The sequence below is a fragment of the Oncorhynchus masou genome, unplaced genomic scaffold, assembly GCF_036934945.1.
Source record: "Oncorhynchus masou masou isolate Uvic2021 unplaced genomic scaffold, UVic_Omas_1.1 unplaced_scaffold_1004, whole genome shotgun sequence".
NCBI lineage: Eukaryota > Metazoa > Chordata > Actinopteri > Salmoniformes > Salmonidae > Oncorhynchus > Oncorhynchus masou.
This window is the reverse complement of record NW_026999736.1, coordinates 84,282-105,120: the sequence shown is the minus strand read 5'-3', so window position 1 is coordinate 105,120 and position 20,839 is coordinate 84,282. Positions and strand designations below refer to the sequence as shown.

The 20,839-nt window shown below is 45.2% G+C and overlaps 1 protein-coding gene across 1 annotated transcript; it reads left to right on the top strand.

Annotated features, from left to right (window-relative positions):
* The first annotated feature begins 1,546 nt into the window (after window positions 1-1,546).
* LOC135528646 (uncharacterized) lies at window positions 1,547-20,328 on the top strand. The gene is made up of 8 exons (XM_064957761.1): window positions 1,547-2,084; window positions 6,540-6,611; window positions 7,702-7,821; window positions 8,234-8,287; window positions 8,443-8,526; window positions 12,111-12,138; window positions 19,882-20,160; window positions 20,282-20,328. The coding sequence occupies exons 1-8, from the start codon at window positions 1,893-1,895 to the stop codon at window positions 20,326-20,328; spliced, it is 876 nt and encodes a 291-aa protein (XP_064813833.1). The 5' UTR covers window positions 1,547-1,892.
* The last annotated feature ends 511 nt before the right edge of the window (window positions 20,329-20,839 follow it).

Below are 20,839 nucleotides of genomic sequence, written 5' to 3'. Positions count from 1 at the left end.
GCAGGCCACCAACATCACTGTCTCTGAGACTGAACAGGCCGAGCAGGCCACCAACATCACTGTCTCTGAGGCTGAACAGGCCGAGCAGGCCACCAACATCACTGTCTCTGAGGCTGAACAGGCCGAGCAGGCCAAACAACATCACTGTCTCTGTCTCTGAGACTGAACAGGCCGAACAGGCCACCAACATCACTGTCTCTGAGACTGAACAGGCCGAGCAGGCCACCAACATCACTGTCTCTGTCTCTGTCTCTGAGACTGAACGGGCAGAGCAGGCCACCAACATCACTGTCTCTGTCTCTGAGACTGAACAGGCCGAACAGGCCAACAACATCTAAACATCTAAACGAGTTAGATCTCATCGTTCTCCTCACCACAATATCCACAATCAATTATCAATCAATCAATATTTGGCAGTGATATTTAATCCAGGTGTTTGCAGTGTAAACAGTTATGGGTGTGTGCTGATTGTGCAACTGCATTCTTGTTTCATTACAACTATTTTTTGAAGAAAAGCACGTTACTTGTGGTTTCATCAGCAAATAGAATCTAGGACGCCGTATTCAAAGCAAACGCCTTCAAATGTCATGACCTGGTTAAAATCCTCCTCGAGTCCACACACACACACACACACCTTTGGCTTGTTTCACGTTCTAACTGCAACCCTGATACGTGAAGACATGGTACACGTACATATACACTGTCTGTTATGATGGGCAGTTAGTTCTTTGGTGTTTGTCCTGCGCTGTATAGAGTACAGCTTCCCCAGGACCAGGACCCCAGAGGGGATCCACAGGAAGGAACAAAGGGACAGAATGTCTGCCCATCTCGGGTTTCAAAGGGACAGAATGTCTGCCCATCTCGGGTTTCAAAGGGACAGAATGTCTGCCCATCTCGGGTTTCAAAGGGACAGAATGTCTGCCCATCTCGGGTTTCAAAGGGACAGAATGTCTGCCCATCTCAGAATGGCCCATCTTTCAAAGGGACAGAATGTCTGCCCATCTCGGGTTTCAAAGGGACAGAATGTCTGCCCATCTCGGGTTTCAAAGGGACAGAATGTCTGCCCATCTCTGGTTTCAAAGGGACAGAATGTCTGCCCATCTCAGGGGTGTCTGCCCATCTCGGGTTTCAAAGGGACAGAATGTCTGCCCATCTCGGGTTTCAAAGGGACAGAATGTCTGCCCATTCGGGTTTCAGAAGGCCCATCTGTTTCAAAGGGACAGAATGTTCCAGTTTCAAAGGGACAGAATGTCTGCCCAAAGGGACAGAATGACAGGGACAGAATGTCTGCCCAGTGAAAAGGGAGGGTTTCAAAGGGACAGAATGTCTGCCCATCTCGGGTTTCAAAGGGACAGAATGTCTGCCCATCTCAGGTTTCAAAGGGACACCAACAGGGGTTCTGTTGTCAGGTTGCACATTCCAGAGAGCAGAATGACAACATGCAGTGAAAGAGGGAGGGAGGGAGGTGTGTGCACGTTTAGGTGTGTGTGTGTGTGTGTGATGTTACATCATCAGGAGGAGCTCTGGCAGTGTATAAAGGTTAGCGACTGTATAGAGGAATGTCAGACCCACAGAGAATTCACCTGCAGAGAACAGAGCAGACCTGACTGACTCACCTGCTGAGAGGACGGGAAGAAGAAGGGAATCATTTGCTCAGTCAGTCTTTCAATCAGTCAGTTAGTAGAGTGGGATACTCAGTGAGTCGATTGTACATCAGTGATTCAGTGATTCAGTGAATCGGATCCTGTATGTGCTGTAGGTCAGATATTTGGCAGGTCATTTGAATCAGGTGATTCAAACAGAGATTGAACGAACCAGGTGACCAGGTGATCCAGTCGAAGCAGATAGCAGTTGACCCAGTCGAAGCAGGCACCAGTTGATCCAGTATAAATATGCCCAGTTTGTCCAGTGTGGTCCAGTTCTCTCTGCTGCTGGTCCTCCTTCTGGCTGTTATGGGTCAGGACTGTGCTACTTCCCAGGTCCAGAGTGAGGCCCGGTCCAGGGTGTGTGTGAAGGACAAGGTCTCTGACTGTGTGGACCTGACCAAAATGCAGGAGCTGATCCAGGAAGTACAGAAAGACTTCGTAAGTTCCGACCAACGTAGTTACACATGCTGTCTTCATCAGCAGACTACTGTATATCTCTCTATATGTACTGTCTTCATCAGTAAACTACTGTATATCTCTGTATATATGCTGTCTTCATCAGCAGACTACTGCATATCTCTCTATATACTGTCTTCATCAGTAGACTACTGTATATCTCTATATGTACTGTCTTCATCAGTAAACTACTGCATATCTCTCTATGTACTGTCTTCATCAGTAGACTACTGTATATCTCTCTATATATACTGTCTTCATCAGTAAACTACTGTATATCTCTCTATGTACTGTCTTCATCAGCACACTACTGTATATCTCTCTATATACTGTCTTCATCAGTAGACTACTGTATATCTCTATATATACTGTCTTCATCAGTAAACTACTGCATATCTCTCTATATATACAGTATACTGTACATCAGGACCTCTCCCCCAAAGACAATGTAGGATTCCATCCCCAATTACAACATTTTCTGTCAAGACAGAACTGCTGAAGGGGGTGGCATTGCAATCTACTGTAGAGATAACCAGCAGAATTCTGTGATGCTTTCCAGGTGCCCAAACAGTTAGAGCTTTTACCTTGTCATCCTGCCCTGCCTTTCTAAAGTCTTCGAAAGCCAAGTCAACAAACAGGTCACTGACCATTTCCAATCTCACCGTACCTTCTCCGCTGTGCAATCTGGCTTCCGAGCCGGTCACGGGTGCACCTCAGCCTCGCTCAAGGCTCTAAACGATATCATAACCGCCAACCGCCATAGATAAAAGACAGTACTGTGCAGCCGTCTTCATCGACCTGGCCAAGGCTTTCGACTCTGTCAATCACCGCATTCTTATCGGGCATACTCAACAGCCTTGGTTTCTCCAATGACTGCCTCGCCTGGTTCACCAACTACTTCTCAGACAGAGTTCAGTGTGTCAAATCAGAGGTCCTGTTGTCCGGACCTCTGGCAGTCTCTATGGGGGTGCTGTTGTCCGGACCTCTGGCAGTCTCTATGGGGGTGCTGTTGTCCGGACCTCTGGCAGTCTCTATGGGGGTGCTATTGTCCGGACCTCTGGCAGTCTCTATGGGGGTGCTGTTGTCCGGACCTCTGGCAGTCTCTATGGGGGTGCTATTGTCCGGACCTCTGGCAGTCTCTATGGGGGTGCTGTTGTCCGGACCTCTGGCAGTCCCTATGGGGGTGCTGTTGTCCGGACCTCTGGCAGTCTCTATTTATTTATTTATTTAAATTTTACCTTTATTTTACTAGGCAAGTCAGTTAAGAACAAATTCTTATTTTCAATGACGGCCTATGAACAGTGGGTTAACTGCCTGTTCAGGGGCAGAACGACAGATTTGTACCTTGTCAGCTCGGGGATTCGAACTTGCAACCTTTCGGTTACTAGTCCAACGCTCTAACCACTAGGCTACCCTGCCGCCCCAATGGGGGTGCCACAAGGTTCAATTCCCGGGCCGACTCTCTTCTCTGTATATATCAATGACGTCACTCTTGCTGCTGGTGATTCTTTTCTCCACCTCTACGCAGACGACACCATTCTGTATACTTCTGGACCTTCTTTGGACACTGTGTTAACAAACCTAAAAACGAGCTTCAATGCCATACAACTCTCCTTCCATGGCCTCCAACTACTCTTAAATGCTAGTAAAACGAAATGCATGCTCTTCAACCGATCGCTGCCCACACCCACCTGCTCGTCTAGCATCACTACTCTGGACGGTTCTGACTTAGAGTACGTGGACAACTACAAATACCTAGGTGTCTGGCTAGACTGTAAACTCTCCATCCAGACTCACATTAAGCATCTCCAATCCAAAGTTAAATCTAAAATTGGCTTCCTATTTCTCAACAAAGCCTCCTTCACTCATGCTGCCAAACATACCCTCGTAAAACTGACTATGCTATCAATCCTGGACTTCGGTGATGTCATTTTCAAAATAGTCTCCAACACTCTATCTATCACAGTGCCATCCGTTTTGTCACCAAAGCCCCATATACTACCTACCACTGCGACCTGGATGCTCTCGTTGGTCTTTGCTAGGTAAAGCTTCGCCTTATCTCAGCTCACAGGTCACCATTGCAACATCCACACGTAGCACGCGCTCCAGCAGGTATATTGCACTGGTCATCCCCAAAGCCAACACCTCCTTTGGCCGCCTTTCCTTCCAGTTCTCCACTACCAATGACTGGAACGAATTGCAAAAAATCTCTGAAGTTGGAGACTTATATCTCCCTCACTAACTTTAAACATCAGCTGTCAGAGCAGCTTACCGATCGCTGCAGCTGTACACAGCCCATCTGTAAATAGCCCATCCAACCAACTACCTACCTCATCCCCATTATGGTTTTTTGTTTTTCTGCTCTTTTGCACACCAGTATTCCTACTTGCACATCCCCAACTGCACATATATCACTCCAGTGTAAACTGCTAAATTGTAATTTACTTCGCCACTATTGGCCTATTCATTGCCTTACCTCCTTACTTCATTTGCACACACTGTAAACAGATCTTTCTATTGTGTTATCGACTGTACGTTTGTTTATGTGTAACTCTGTGTTGTTGTCGTTGTTGTTGTTTATGTCACACTGCTTTTGCTTTACCTTGGCCAGGTATCGCAGTTGTAAATGAGAACTTGGTCTCAACTGACCTCCCTGTGAAATAAACATGTCATAAACAGTATCACACTATAGTTACGACATGGCACTGACAGATATAGTGTTGTGAGAACACTGTCATGGAAACTGTTACCCAATGTAGCCACGTGTGTTTGAAAAAACGCTTTTGGTCACTTGATGCCTAAATGTTTAACCTGGAGGAATAAAGTGACTATTGTTATAACTGGGAATACACACGTGTGTATAACAGCAAAGCGTCTTCACTGAAGCGTTGTACGGCACAATGTGTAACGTGTCAGTACCAGTGTCAGAGGTCGCAGGTCCTCCACAATGGATCATCCTGACACCATTCAGTGTGTCCCTGCGGCTTGGGATGCAGTTCAATGCATAGAAATACCATCTATGGACAGGGCTTGGAACTGGAGTTCTGAGTGGTAAAAACATGGTTACCCTTCCCAATGGTTTACCAGAGATAGATTCTATTTTTGATGGGTCATTACACTCCCAATGGTTTACCAGAGATAGATTCTATTTTTGATGGGTCATTACACTCCCAATGGTTTACCAGAGATAGATTCTATTTTTGATGGGTCATTACACTCCCAATGGTTTACCAGAGATAGATTCTATTTTTGATGGGTCATTACACTCCCAATGGCTAACCAGAGATAGATTCTATTTTTGATGGGTCATTACACTCCCAATGGTTTACCAGAGATAGATTCTATTTTTGATGGGTCATTACACTCCCAATGGTTTACCAGAGAGAGATTCTATTTTTGACGGGTCATTACACTCCCAATGGTTTACCAGAGATAGATTCTATTTTTGATGGGTCATTACACTCCCAATGGTTTACCAGAGATAGATTCTATTTTTGATGGGTCATTACACTCCCAATGGTTTACCAGAGAGAGATTCTATTTTTGATGGGTCATTACACTCCCAATGGTTTAACAGAGATAGAATCTATGACCCATCAAAAATAGAATCTGAATGAGTCTGACCCATCAAAAATAGATTGATGGGTCATTAGATTCTATTTTTGATGGGTCATTACACTCCCAATGGTTTACCAGAGATAGATTCTATTTTTGATGGGTCATTACACTCCCAATGGTTTACCAGAGATAGATTCTATTTTTGATGGGTTATTACACTCCCAATGGTTTACCAGAGATAGATTCTATTTTTGATGGGTCATTACACTCCCAATGGTTTACCAGAGATAGAATCTAATGACCCATCAAAAATAGAATCTAATGACCCTGACCCATCAAAAATAGATTGATGGGTCATTAGATTCTATTTTTGATGGGTCATTACACTCCCAATGGTTTACCAGAGATAGATTCTATTTTTGATGGGTCATTACACTTCCAATGGTTTACCAGAGATAGATTCTATTTTTGATAGGTCATTACACTTCCAATGGTTTACCAGAGATAGATTCTATTTTTGACGGGTCATTACACTCCCAATGGTTTACCAGAGATAGATTCTATTTTTGATGGGTCATTACACTCCCAATGGTTTACCAGAGATAGATTCTATGTTTGATGGGTCATTACACTCTCAATGGTTTAACAGAGATAGATTCTATTTTTGATGGGTCATTACACTCCCAATGGTTTTACAGAGATAGATTCTATTTTTGATGGGTCATTACACTCCCAATGGTTTTACAGAGATAGATTCTATTTTTGATGGGTCATTACACTCCCAATGGTTTACCAGAGATAGATTATATTTTGATGGGTTATGTGTGAATGAGTCTGTATAGCGGATTGACATACTGTACCTGTTGTTTCCTTCACTAGACAAACACGTCTCATGATGGCAGAATCCTGTTAAAGACAGTCATCTTTGACAAGATCAAGAAGCACAAGAAGGTAAGGACTGACACAGAAGAAGACAGGCCTCCCCTCAGAGCCTGGTTCCTCTCTAGGTTTCTAATCTCCACCTGGTACAGCCAGAAGAGGACAGGCCACCCTTCAGAGCCCGGTTCCTCTCTAGGTTTCTAATCTCTACCTGGTACAGCCAGAAGAGGACAGGCCACCCCTCAGAGCCTGGTTCCTCTCTAGGTTTCTAATCTCCACCTGGTACAGCCAGGAGAAGACAGGCCACCCCTCAGAGCCTGGTTCCTCTCTAGGTTTCTAATCTCCACCTGGTACAGCCAGGAGAGGACAGGCCACCCCTCAGAGCCTGGTTCCTCTCTAGGTTTCTAATCTCCACCTGGTACAGCCAGAAGAGGACAGGCCTTCTCTCAGAGCCCGGTTCCTCTCTAGGTTTATAATCTCTACCTGGTACAGCCAGGAGAGGACAGGCCACCCCTCAGAGCCTGGTTCCTCTCTAGGTTTCTAATCTCTACCTGGTACAGCCAGGAGAGGACAGGCCACCCCTCAGAGCCTGGTTCCTCTCTAGGTTTCTAATCTCCACCTGGTACAGCCAGGAGAGGACAGGCCACCCCTCAGAGCCTGGTTCCTCTCTAGGTTTCTAATCTCCACCTGGTACAGCCAGAAGGGGACTGGCCACCCCTCAGAGCCTGGTTCCTCTCTCTAGGTTTATAATCTCCACCTGGTACAGCCAGGAGAGGACAGGCCACCCCTCAGAGCCCGGTTCCTCTCTAGGTTTCTAATCTCCACCTGGTACAGCCAGGAGAGGACAGGCCTCCTCTCAGAGCCCGGTTTCTCTCTAGGTTCCTGACTTGTAGGGACTTCTACCACTGTGCTTTTGCCTCTGCATAGCTTGCTCATCGGGGGTTTTACACCGGGTTTCTGTAAAGCACTTTGTGTGACATCGGCTGATGTGAAAGGGGCTTTATAAAAAATAGATTTGATTGATTGATTTATTGGTGCTCTGGGATCAGAGTCTGAGACGAATGACTGAAGAAGTTCCATCGTCACCATGTCCATCGCGCTCGACCTCGGCAGCGCATTTACTAAACACAACGTCCATCCTCCTGTTCTCTCCCATGTCCAGTACCACGGCTGTGTCCTGCTCAAAATCATGGACTTTTATCGGGAAGTTCTCCAGAGACAAGACAGAAATTATCTTGACCTCAGGGGCCTGCTGGATGAATTGAAGGAATGCGTTCAAACAGTAAGTGTCTCAAACATTATAACTGCCTCCCAAATGGCACCCTATTTCCTACATAGTGCACTACTTTTGACCAGGGTCCATAGGGCTCTGGTTAAAAGTAGTGCACTATATATGAAATAGGGTGCCATTTTTTGGGGGGGGACACTTCCTATGTGAATTGAATGAACCGTCTCTCTGTGACGGTAGAGACTAAAACATAGACAAGATTTCCTGTGGCCTTTTTTTTGTGTTTCAGTGATTCTGTTACACTGCTCTGTAACCCAGCTAGTGTCTGTGTAGAAGACTCACACTAAATCTTTCAAAGCAATTTGTGACATCATCTGACAAAGTACAAGTTTTTTTTACATTTTTTTTAAATAGATACGATTGTTTGATTGGCTGATTGTTTGATTGGCTGATTGATTGATTGCAGGGAAAGATCTGTGAAAAGCTATACCAGGAAGCTGCTGGGGAGCCAGTAAATGAGGTAAACACAGGACGGCACTGACAATCAAACACAAAAGCACGTTAAAACATGTTTCAACCGCAATTAAACAACCACACGGGACACGTCAGCATGAGGTAATGAACGACAACCTAATATATATATTTTTAAAAACTTATTGTGTTTTATTTTCCCAGTCTAAGATAGAGGAAGATTTGGAGCTGCTGTCGAAGGATGCAGCCATACTGCAGCTGCAGAGACTGGAGGGAGCCAGGAAAAAGGTGGGTTTCCATGTTACCTCTTAATCACCAGGGATGACACATCAATAACACTCAGGATGGGTTACAGAGAACATCACTGTGTGTTACATCTACACTGTGCAAGCACGTGTCATGGACTGGCCTTAATAGCTTGTTTCTAGGTTCCTCAATCAATCCATTTTTATTTTAGAAGGCCATTTTGTTTGTTACATCAGAAGTACTGTTGTCACAAAGGTCTCTATAGTTACCCAGCCCAAACCTGAAGGTCTCTATAGTTACCCAGCCTAAACCTGAAGGTCTCTATAGTTACCCAGCCTAAACCTGAAGGTCTCTATAGTTACCCAGCCTAAACCTGAAGGTCTCTATAGTTACCCAGCCTAAACCTGAAGGTCTCTATAGTTACCCAGCATTAACCCAAAGGTCTCTATAGTTACTCAGCCTAAACCCAAAGGTCTCTATAGTTACCCAGCCTAAACCTGAAGGTCTCTATAGTTACCCAGCCTAAACCTGAAGGTCTCTATAGTTACCCAGCCTAAACCCAAAGGTCTCTATAGTTACCCAGCCTAAACCTAAAGGTCTCTATAGTTACCCAGCCAAAACCTGAAGGTCTCTATAGTTACCCAGCCTAAACCCAAAGGTCTCTATAGTTACCCAGCCTAAACCTGAAGGTCTCTATAGTTACCCAGCCAAAACCTGAAGGTCTCTATAGTTACCCAGCCTAAACCCAAAGGTCTCTATAGTTACTCAGCCTAAACCTGAAGGTCTCTACAGTTACCCAGCCTAAACCCAAAGGTCTCTATAGTTACCCAGCCTAAACCTGAAGGTCTCTATAGTTACCCAGCCTAAACCTAAAGGTCTCTATAGTTACCCAGCCTAAACCTAAAGGTCTCTACAGTTACCCAGCCTAAACCCAAAGGTCTCTATAGTTACCCAGCCTAAACCTGAAGGTCTCTATAGTTACCCAGCCTAAACCTAAAGGTCTCTATAGTTACCCAGCCTAAACCCAAAGGTCTCTATAGTTACCCAGCCTAAACCTGAAGGTCTCTATAGTTACCCAGCCTAAACCTGAAGGTCTCTATAGTTACCCAGCCTAAACCTGAAGGTCTCTATAGTTACTCAGCCTAAACCTAAAGGTCTCTATAGTTACTCAGCCTAAACCTGAAGGTCTCTATAGTTACCCAGCCTAAACCTGAAGGTCTCTATAGTTACCCAGCCTAAACCTGAAGGTCTCTATAGTTACCCAGCCTAAACCCAAAGGTCTCTATAGTTACCCAGCCTAAACCTGAAGGTCTCTATAGTTACCCAGCCTAAACCCAAAGGTCTCTATAGTTACCCAGCCTAAACCCAAAGGTCTCTATAGTTACCCAGCCTAAACCTGAAGGTCTCTATAGTTACCCAGCCTAAACCCAAAGGTCTCTATAGATACCCAGCCTAAACCTGAAGGTCTCTATAGTTACCCAGCCTAAACCCAAAGGACTCTATAGTTACCCAGCCTAAACCTAAAGGTCTCTATAGTTACCCAGCCTAAACCTAAAGGTCTCTATAGTTACCCAGCCAAAACCTAAAGGTCTCTATAGTTACCCAGCCTAAACCCAAAGGTCTCTATAGTTACCCAGCCTAAACCTGAAGGTCTCTATAGTTACCCAGCCTAAACCCAAAGGTCTCTGTAGTTACCCAGCCTAAACCAAAGGTCTCTATAGTTACCCATCCTAAAACCAAAGGTCTCTATAGTTACCCAGCCAAAACCTAAAGGTCTCTATAGTTACCCAGCCTAAACCCAAAGGTCTCTATAGTTACTCAGCCTAAACCCAAAGGTCTCTGTAGTTACCCAGCCAAAACCTAAAGGTCTCTATAGTTACCCAGCCTAAACCTGAAGGTCTCTATAGTTACCCAGCCTAAACCCAAAGGTCTCTATAGTTACCCAGCCAAAACCTAAAGGTCTCTATAGTTACCCAGCCTAAACCTAAAGGTCTCTATAGTTACCCAGCCTAAACCCAAAGGTCACTGTAGTTACCCAGCCTAAACCTAAAGGTCACTGTAGTTACCCAGCCTAAACCTAAAGGTCTCTATAGTTACCCAGCCTAAACCTGAAGGTCTCAAAGGTATCTGTAGTTACCCAGCCTAAACCCAAAGGTCTCTATAGTTACCCAGCCTAAACCCAAAGGTCTCTGTAGTTACCCAGCCAAAACCTAAAGGTCTCTATAGTTACCCAGCCTAAACCCAAAGGTCTCTATAGTTACCCAGCCTAAACCCAAAGGTCTCTATAGTTACCCAGCCTAAACCCAAAGGTCTCTATAGTTACCCAGCCTAAACCCAAAGGTCTCTATAGTTACCCAGCCTAAACCCAAAGGTCTCTATAGTTACCCAGCCTAAACCCAAAGGTCTCTATAGTTACCCAGCCTAAACCTAAAGGTCTCTATAGTTACCCAGCCTAAACCTGAAGGTCTCTATAGTTACCCAGCCTAAACCCAAAGGTCTCTATAGTTACCCAGCCAAAACCTAAAGGTCTCTACAGTTACCCAGCCAAAACCTAAAGGTCTCTATAGTTACCCAGCCAAAACCTAAAGGTCTCTATAGTTACCCAGCCTAAACCCAAAGGTCTCTATAGTTACCCAGCCTAAACCTGAAGGTCTCTATAGTTACCCAGCCTAAACCCAAAGGTCTCTATAGTTACCCAGCCTAAACCCAAAGGTCTCTATAGTTACCCAGCCTAAACCCAAAGGTCTCTATAGTTACCCAGCCTAAACCCAAAGGTCTCTGTAGTTACCCAGCCTAAACCTAAAGGTCTCTATAGTTACCCAGCCTAAACCCAAAGGTCTCTATAGTTACCCAGCCTAAACCCAAAGGTCTCTATAGTTACCCAGCCTAGCCTAAACCCAAAGGTCTCTATAGTTACCCAGCCCAAAGGTCTCTGTAGTTACTCAGCCTAAACCCAAAGGTCTCTATAGTTACCCAGCCTAAACCCAAAGGTCTCTATAGTTACCCAGCCTAAACCCAAAGGTCACTGTAGTTACTCAGCCTAAACCTAAAGGTCTCTATAGTTACCCAGCCTAAACCTAAAGGTCTCTATAGTTACCCAGCCTAAACCCAAAGGTCTCTATAGTTACCCAGCCTAAACCCAAAGGTCTCTATAGTTACCCAGCCTAAACCCAAAGGTCTCTATAGTTACCCAGCCTAAACCTAAAGGTCTCTATAGTTACCCAGCCTAAACCCAAAGGTCTCTATAGTTACCCAGCCTAAACCCAAAGGTCTCTATAGTTACCCAGCCCAAAGGTCTCTGTAGTTACTCAGCCTAAACCCAAAGGTCTCTATAGTTACCCAGCCTAAACCCAAAGGTCTCTATAGTTACCCAGCCTAAACCTAAAGGTCTCTATAGTTACCCAGCCTAAACCCAAAGGTCTCTGTAGTTACAAAACCAGCCTAAACCTAAAGGTCTCTATAGTTACCCAGCCTAAACCTAAACCCAAAGGTCTCAATAGTTACCCAGCCTAAACCTAAAGGTCTCTATAGTTACCCAGCCTAAACACAAAGAGCACTGTAGCGAAGCAGAAGCACAGACAGGTTCCTCCAGCTAAACACCGTCTGTTCCCTCTATGGTTGTGCAGGTGGTTGAGCTGTCCGATAAGGGCAAAGGTATCTGGACAAGGCCATGGCAGAGCCAAAGGCTCTGGAGGACTACATAAACCCAAAGGTCTCTATAGGACCTCAGCCCAAAGTCATAGTTACCCAGCCCAGGAACATAGTTACACACACAAAGGTCACACAGACACAGACACACTCTATAGTTACCGTGACTACGTATCACAGTCCCAGCCTAAACCTAAGGGCTCTATATTTACCGTCTTGATGTCTCTAAGTTTTACCCTCTTGAGCTTCCCAGCCTAAACCCAAAGCCTATATTACCCCCTAGACATGTTCTGACACGTAAACCCAAAGGTGTTGTTTGTCTATGTCTTCATCTACTTTGGATAACTGTAAACCCAAAGGTCTTGATTGGCAGCCTAAACCCAAACTGTAGTTCCTAAATATTCAGTTACCCAGCCCAAATATTTAGCAGCCTAAACCCACTGTTGCTGTCTAGTACTGCATGTTTTGTTACTACTAGTACCAAAGGTGTTATGTTACTGCTAGTACTATATGTTATAGTTACAGCCTAAACCCAAAGGTCTCTGTTACTACCTACCTAAATGTTATAGTTACAGCTAAACCTAAAGGTCTCTATAGTTACTACTAGTACTATAGGTTCTGTTTCAGCCTAAACCTAAAGGTTCTATAGTTACCCAGCCTAAACTACATGTCTCTAGTTACTAGCCTAGTACTACATGTTCTGTTACTAGCCTAGTACCATATGTTCTATGTTTCTGCTAGTACTACATGTTCTATAGTTACTGCCTAAACCTACATCTCTATAGTTACAGCCTAGTACTAAATGTTATAGTTACCCTGCTAAACTACATCTTATGTTACCAGCCTAAACTACATGTTCTGTTACTACTAGTACTAGGTCTCTATTTACCCAGTAAAACTATATGTCTCTGTTACTGCTAAACCTAAAGGTCTCTATAGTTACCCAGCCTAAACCTAAAGGTATCTGTAGTTCAGCTAAACCCAAAGGTCTCTATAGTTACCCAGCCTAAACCTAAAGGTCTCTACAGTTACCCAGTACTACATGTTCTGTTTCTAAAGTCTATATGTTACCCATTAAACCCAAAGGTACTCTCTGTTTCCAGCCTAAACCCATATGTCTATAGTTACTGCCTAAACTAACATAGTTATGTTACCCTGCCTAAACCTAAAGGTCTCTAGTTACCCAGCCTAAACCCAAAGGTCTCTATAGTTACCCAGCCTAAACCTAAAATGCTCTATAGTTACCCAGCCTAAAACCCAAAGGTCTCTATGTTACCCAGCCTAAACCTAAAGGTCTCTATAGTTACCCAGCCTAAACCTACAGGTCTCTATAGTTACCCAGCCAAAACCTAAAGGTCTCTAGTTTACTAAACTAAAGAGCAAGCGAATGCAGAAGTACAGACATGTTCTGTTTCTGCTAACACCGTCTGTTCTGTTACTATGGTTGTGTTAGGTGGTTAGCTAGTCCTACATGTTCTGTTTCTGCAGAGCTACAGCGTCTGTACTAGTACTACATGTTATACCTCAGGAACTGAACAACACACACACACACACACACACACTAGTTATGACTGCGTCCTACATGTTCTGTTACAGGCTAGTACTACATGTCACAAGTTTTACCCTCTGAGTGTCGTTGCTTGCAGCCATATTCCCTTAGACATGTTCTACTAGTACTATATGTTTGTTATGTCTATCTACTTGTTCTGATAACTGTCTACAATTTGATTACTTGGAATTTTATATGTTATGTTCAGCTAGGGGACATGTTCTGTTTCTGCTATCCACATGTTTGTTACTGCTAGTACTACATGTTCTGTTACTGCTAGTATTACATGTTCTGTTACTGCTAGTACTATATGTTATGTTACTGCTAGTACTACATGTTCTGTTACTACTAGTACTATATGTTATGTTACTACTAGTACTACATGTTATGTTTCTACTAGTACTATATGTTCTGTTTCTGCTAGTACTACATGTTCTGTTACTGCTAGTACTACATGTTCTGTTACTGCTAGTACTACATGTTCTGTTACTACTAGTACTACATGTTCTGTTACTGCTAGTACTACATGTTCTGTTACTGCTAGTACTACATGTTCTGTTACTGCTAGTACTACATGTTCTGTTACTGCTAGTACTACATGTTCTGTTACTGCTAGTACTACATGTTCTGTTACTGCTAGTACTACATATTCTTGTGTACTGTGTATATATTCCATACATTCTCTGAGTGTTGCTCTCCTACCGGACTGTATTACTTTATTTGAAGTAAAGCCATAGGAAAACATGTGTTTTCTCCAGATTGTCTGTACTTTCAGTGAAAGGTCTAATCTGTGACAGGGAATGCAGCCATTCAACTATAGATTTATCATGTCAGCATATCAATGGATGTTTTTAATTTTCTTTTTTTAATGAAAACACTGTCTGTGAAAAATAAATGTTAAAATAAAAATAAATGTTAAAATAAAAATCAATGTTAAAATAAAAATAAATGTTAAAATAAAAATAAATGTTAAAAAAAACACACTGAGGCCAATGAATGTATCACGTCTGTATTTACACCTGTGTATCAATAAAAAGAGACGCCTGCAACACCTGCCTCAGTACGGCTCAGTATCCTACAACCTAGTGGAAAACCCTTCTCCTGTGGACCTGTGTGTAAGAGAGGGAGAGACTGGGAAGGAGGAGGAATCCCAGTTTGTACTCTGGAGATTCTATAAATCAGTTTGTATGTGGAAGTCTACCTAAGGAGTAGGACCTGGTATCTACACTGGAACCAATCTGCTATTCTCAACAGGATGAAGCTACGTAAAGAACTGGGACTGGTAATCAAGGACAAAGACTATTTAATCTCTCGAAGATTCCAATTCCGGGCAGAGGCCTGATGGGAGTTCCGGAGTGGAGTTTCCCTGTTTCCTCCCTCCTTTGTTATTTCTATTCAAAGGTTGCACCTTCGTGTCATGCCACTGTTATGAAAGTTATAGTGTGATAGTGGTGGCCTAAAGTTGTAACAAGCCCAGTCATTCATTGGGGAAGTTGTCAAAATATTTATTGGCAAAACAACTCTGCCTGCATTATCGTGTCGTCAAATTTACTTTAGACAGATGGCAATGTTGTCATAAGCTAGCGACTTCCGTCTAAAATAGCTAGCAATTCTAACGTTAGCTCGTAACAAAAATCGAGTGTGCTCCGCTCAATCTTAGCTAGCGAGCTAACGTTACACTGCATGTTATTTATCTCCTGTTGAATAGCATTGTATTTCCAAGCCACTGTAATGCACTTTTGATGACATCTTCATCAGCGCTCATTGACGATGCGTTGGAGGAGAATGCTCACTCGGGCATCAGTCCAGAAACAAACGTTCAAATATTATGACAATATTGTGACAATATATACAACCCGTGAATTGTTCAGGTCACTGCTCCTGTAGACTGTAGGCTGCGGACTGGTTCAATATCAATATTGACTCGGGCAGTGGATTGTAGTGTACAGTGAGTCTGCCATCTGACAGTACAGAGCAGGAGAATCATTCACAGCCAGGCAACAGAGTTAGAGCTGTGTGTGTGTGTGTGTGTGTGTGTGTGTGTGTGTGTGTGTGTGTGTGTGTGTGTGTGTGTGTGTGTGTGTGTGTGTGTGTGTGTGTGTGTGTGTGTGTGTGTGTGTGTGTGTGTGTGTGTGTGTGTGTGTGTGTGTGTGTGTGTGTGTGTGTGTGTGTGTGTGTGTGTGCGCGTGTGTCTGTGCATTGGGTTTGTGTGTGTCTGTGCATTGGGTTTGTGCGTGTGTGCGTGTGTGCGTGTGTGTGTGTCCATGCATTGGGTTTGTGTGTGTGCGTGCGTGCTTGCCTGCCTGTGTGTGTGTGTGCGTGCGTGCGTGCGCGCGTGTGTGTGTGTGTCCCCACAGGGAACTGGTGGAAACCAATCTATCAAGATGGAACAATGCATGAAGATATTAATTACTAACTGCAACACTGATCACCCTGCCCTCACAGGTATTGAAGTCACACGTACAGTACACATGGAGCAGGCTTCACACAGGTATTGAGGTCACACGTACAGTACACATGGAGCAGGCTTCACACAGGTATTGAGGTCACACGTACAGTACACATGGAGCAGGCTTCACACAGGTATTGAGGTCACACGTACAGTACACATGGAGCAGGCTTCACACAGGTATTGAGGTCACACGTACAGTACACATGGAGCAGGCTTCACACAGGTATTGAGGTCACACGTACAGTACACATGGAGCAGGCTTCACACAGGTATTGAGGTCACACATACAGTACACATGGAGCAGGCTTCACACAGGTATTGAGGTCACACGTACAGTACACATGGAGCAGGCTTCACACAGGTATTGAGGTCACACGTACAGTACACATGGAGCAGGCTTCACACAGGTACTGAGGTCACACGTACAGTACACATGGAGCAGGCTTCACACAGGTACTGAGGTCACACGTACAGTACACATGGAGCAGGCTTCACACAGGTACTGAGGTCACACGTACAGTACACATGGAGCAGGCTTCACACAGGTATTGAGGTCACACGTACAGTACACATGGAGCAGGCTTCACACAGGTATTGAGGTCACACGTATAGTACACATGGAGCAGGCTTCACACAGGTATTGAGGTCACACGTACAGTACACATGGAGCAGGCTTCACACAGGTACTGAGGTCACACGTACAGTACACATGGAGCAGGCTTCACACAGGTATTGAGGTCACACGTACAGTACACATGGAGCAGGCTTCATGGAGCACAGGTATTGAGGTCACACGTACAGTACACATGGAGCAGGCTTCACACAGGTATTGAGGTCACACGTACAGTACACATGGAGCAGGCTTCACACAGGTACTGAGGTCACACGTACAGTACACATGGAGCAGGCTTCACACAGGTATTGAGGTCACACGAAGTACACATGGAGCAGGCTTCACACTCAAGTACCTGGTTGTCACACAGGTACTGAGGTCACATACAGTACACATGGGGCAGGCTTCACACAGGTATTGAGGTCACACGTACAGTACACATGGAGCAGGCTTCACACAGGTTCTGAGGTCAGGTACAGTACACATGGAGCAGGCTTCACACAGGTACTGAGGTCAGAAAGTACACATGGAACCAGGCTTCAGGTATTGAGGTGGTCCACGTACAGTACACATGGAGCAGGCTTCACACAGGTATTGAGGTCACACGTACAGTACACATGGAAGCAGGCTTCACACAGGTATTGAGGTCCACGTACAGTACACATGGAGCAGGCTTCACACAGGTATTGAGTCAGAAACAGTACACATGGAGCAGGCTTCACACAGGTATTGAAGTCACACGTACAGTACACATGGAGCAGGCTTCACACAGGTATTGGTCACACGTACAGTACACATGGAGCAGGCTTCACACAGGTATTGAGGTCACACGTACAGTACACATGGAGCAGGCTTCACACAGGTATTGAGGTCACACGTACAGTACACATGGAGCAGGCTTCACACAGGTATTGAGGTCACACGTACAGTACACATGGAGCAGGCTTCACACAGGTATTGAGGTCACACGTACAGTACACATGGAGCAGGCTTCACACAGGTATTGAGGTCACACGTACAGTACACATGGAGCAGGCTTCACACAGGATTGAGGTCACCTACAGTACACATGGAACCAGGCTCTTAGAGGTGGCCTGTCTCACTTCTGGCTGTACAGTACACATGGAGCAGGCTTCACACAGGTAAGGTCACACGTACAGTACACATGGAGCAGGCTTCACACAGGTGGCCTACAGTACACATGGAGCAGGCTTCAGGTATTGGTCACACTACAGTACACATGGAGCATTCACACAGGTATTGAAACACTACAGTACACATGGAGCAGGCTTCACACAGGTATTGAAGTCCAGTACAGTACACATGGAGCAGGCTTACACAGGTGGAGATTACAAACCTAGACAGGAACACAGGCTCTTCACACAGGTATTGGTCACACGTACAGTACACATGGAGCAGGCTTCACACAGGTATTGAGGTCACACTACAGTACACATGGAGAGGCTTCACACAGGTATTGAAACCAGTACACATGGAAGCAGGCTTCACACAGGTATTGAGGCCTGTCCCACTACAGTACACATGGAGCAGGCTTCACACAGGTGGAGACGTACAGTACACAACAGGAGACATGAAGGTCCAGGCTCTTAGATTGGTGGCCTGTCCCCTTCTGTTGGCTGTACCAGGTGGAGATTAGAAACCTAGCGAGGAACCAGGCTCTTAGAGGTCCAGGCCAGTCCCCTTCTGGCTGTACCAGGTGGAGATTAGAAACCTAGACAGGAACCAGGCTCTTAGAGGTGGCCTGTCCCCTTCTGGCTGTACCAGGTGGAGATTAGAAACCTAGACAGGAACCAGGCTCTTAGAGGTGGCCTGTCCCCTTCAGGCTGTACCAGGTGGAGATTAGAAACCTAGACAGGAACCAGGCTCTTAGAGGTGGCCTGTCCCCTTCTGGCTGTACCAGGTGGAGATTAGAAACCTAGAGATGAACCAGGCTCTTAGAGGTGGTCTGTCCCCTTCTGGCTGTACCAGGTGGCAATTAGCAATTAGTACAAGGACTGCTAGACAGGCAATTAGTACAAGGAGGTGTGCTCTCTCTGCTAGGCAATTAGCAATTAGTACAAGGAGGTGTGCTCTCTCTGCTAGGCAATTAGCAATTAGTACAAGGAGCTCTCTCTGCTAGGCAATTAGCAATTAGTACAAGGACTGCTAGGCAATTAGCAATTAGTACAAGGAACCAGGCAATTAGCAATTAGTACAAGGAGGTGTGCTCTCTCTGCTAGGCAATTAGCAATTAGTACAAGGAGGTGTGCTCTCTCTGCTGGAGCAATTAGAAACCTAGACATGAACAAGGAGGTGTGCTCTCTCTGCTAGGCAATTAGCAATTAGTACAAGGAGGTGTGCTCTTCTGCTAGCAATTAGCAATTAGTACAAGGAGGTGTGCTCTCTCTGCTAGGCAATTAGCAATTAGTACAAGGAGGTGTGCTCTCTCTGCTAGGCAATTAGCAATTAGTACAAGGAGGTGTGCTCTCTCTGCTAGGCAATTAGCAATTAGTACAAGGAGGTGTGCTCTCTCTGCTAGGCAATTAGCAATTAGTACAAGGAGGTGTGCTCTCTCTGCTAGGCAATTAGCAATTAGTACAAGGAGGTGTGCTCTCTCTGCTAGGCAATTAGCAATTAGTACAAGGAGGTGTGCTCTCTCTGCTAGGCAATTAGCAATTAGTACAAGGAGGTGTGCTCTCTCTGCTAGGCAATTAGCAATTAGTACAAGGAGGTGTGCTCTCTCTGCTAGGCAATTAGCAATTAGTACAAGGAGGTGTGCTCTCTCTGCTAGGCAATTAGCAATTAGTACAAGGAGGTGTGCTCTCTCTGCTAGGCAATTAGCAATTAGTACAAGGAGGTGTGCTCTCTCTGCTAGGCAATTAGCAATTAGTACAAGGAGGTGTGCTCTCTCTGCTAGGCAATTAGCAATTAGTGTTGGTTCCTCAGTCTCCCCTGGTTCCTCACAGGAAGCTGTAAGCGGTGGTCGCATCAGTGGCGGTTTTGTCGCAAAACTAAGACCGTCGCTGAAACAAAGCCGGTTCTGCCGAGTTGTTTATATATGATCTAATATTGTTCTTTTGTAGCTTTGTCAACTATGTGTGTGTTTTCCGTATCTGTTCGCACGTCTCCCTGTAGGCTTCACAGACGCTCTCCAGCCCTTTGCTGCAACCCTCCTCGTTCAGTGTGACCTGCGAACACAACCCATGTGCAATTTCGAGTCTCTGGCAGTGTTTGAAACTGCCGATCTGCGGTCAAGAGTTGCAGAGATCATCTCAGCCTATGCTGCCCTTCAGTCCCTAAACCTTTTGGACCTGACGGAGACTTGGATTACCCCAGAGAACACTGCTGCTCCAGCTGCTCTTCCTTCGTGTGGCTACGTTTTCTCTCGTAGTCCGAGAGCATCTGGTCGTCGTGGTAACGGCACAGGGATACTCATTTCTCCTAAGTGGAGATTTGATCTGTCCATTTTCTCAGTTGAATTCCATGCTGTCACTGTTCCTTGTCCACTCAAGCTTAACATTATTGTCACCACCAGGTGCCCTTGGAGAGCTCCTCAATGAGCTTAACACCTTGATAAGCTAATTTCCTGACGATGGCTCATCACTCTTCGTACTTGGCGACTTCAACCTCCCGACGTCTGCCTTCGATTAATTTCTTTCTAACTCTCTCTTTCCCCTCCTTGCCTCTTTTAACCTGCCCCCAATCCCATCCAAATCACATGGCAGGCAATACACTTGACCTCATCTTTACTAGAGGCTGCTTGGCTACTAATCTCACTGCAACCTGATCACTACTTTGTTTCCTTTTCTGTCTCCCTTTCCTCCAACCCTAGACACTCAGCTCCTACCCAGATGGTCATGCGCCATTAAAATCTCCTCTCTCCCACTACTCTCTCTTCTTCTATCCTATCATCTCTCCCTTCTGCTAAATTCTTCTCCCTTCTGTCTCCCGATTCTGCCTCTTCGACCCTACTCTCCTCCCTTTCTGTATCCTATGACTGGCACTGTCCCCTTTCCTCTGTGCCGGCTGGGCCCTCCACTCCTGCTCTGTGGCTAAGTGACTCATTGCAAGCTTACAGAACAGGGCTGCGGGC

Bases quoted from the DNA above. Each gene is read 5' to 3' on its own strand.
- LOC135528646 (XM_064957761.1), top strand. From the start codon at position 1,893: ATGCCCAGTTTGTCCAGTGTGGTCCAGTTCTCTCTGCTGCTGGTCCTC. The intron at 8,527-12,110 runs GTGGGTTTCCAT...ATGGTTGTGCAG, and splicing joins TGGAGGGAGCCAGGAAAAAG to GTGGTTGAGCTGTCCGATAA. The intron at 20,161-20,281 runs GTAACGGCACAG...TGTCACCACCAG, and splicing joins GAGAGCATCTGGTCGTCGTG to GTGCCCTTGGAGAGCTCCTC.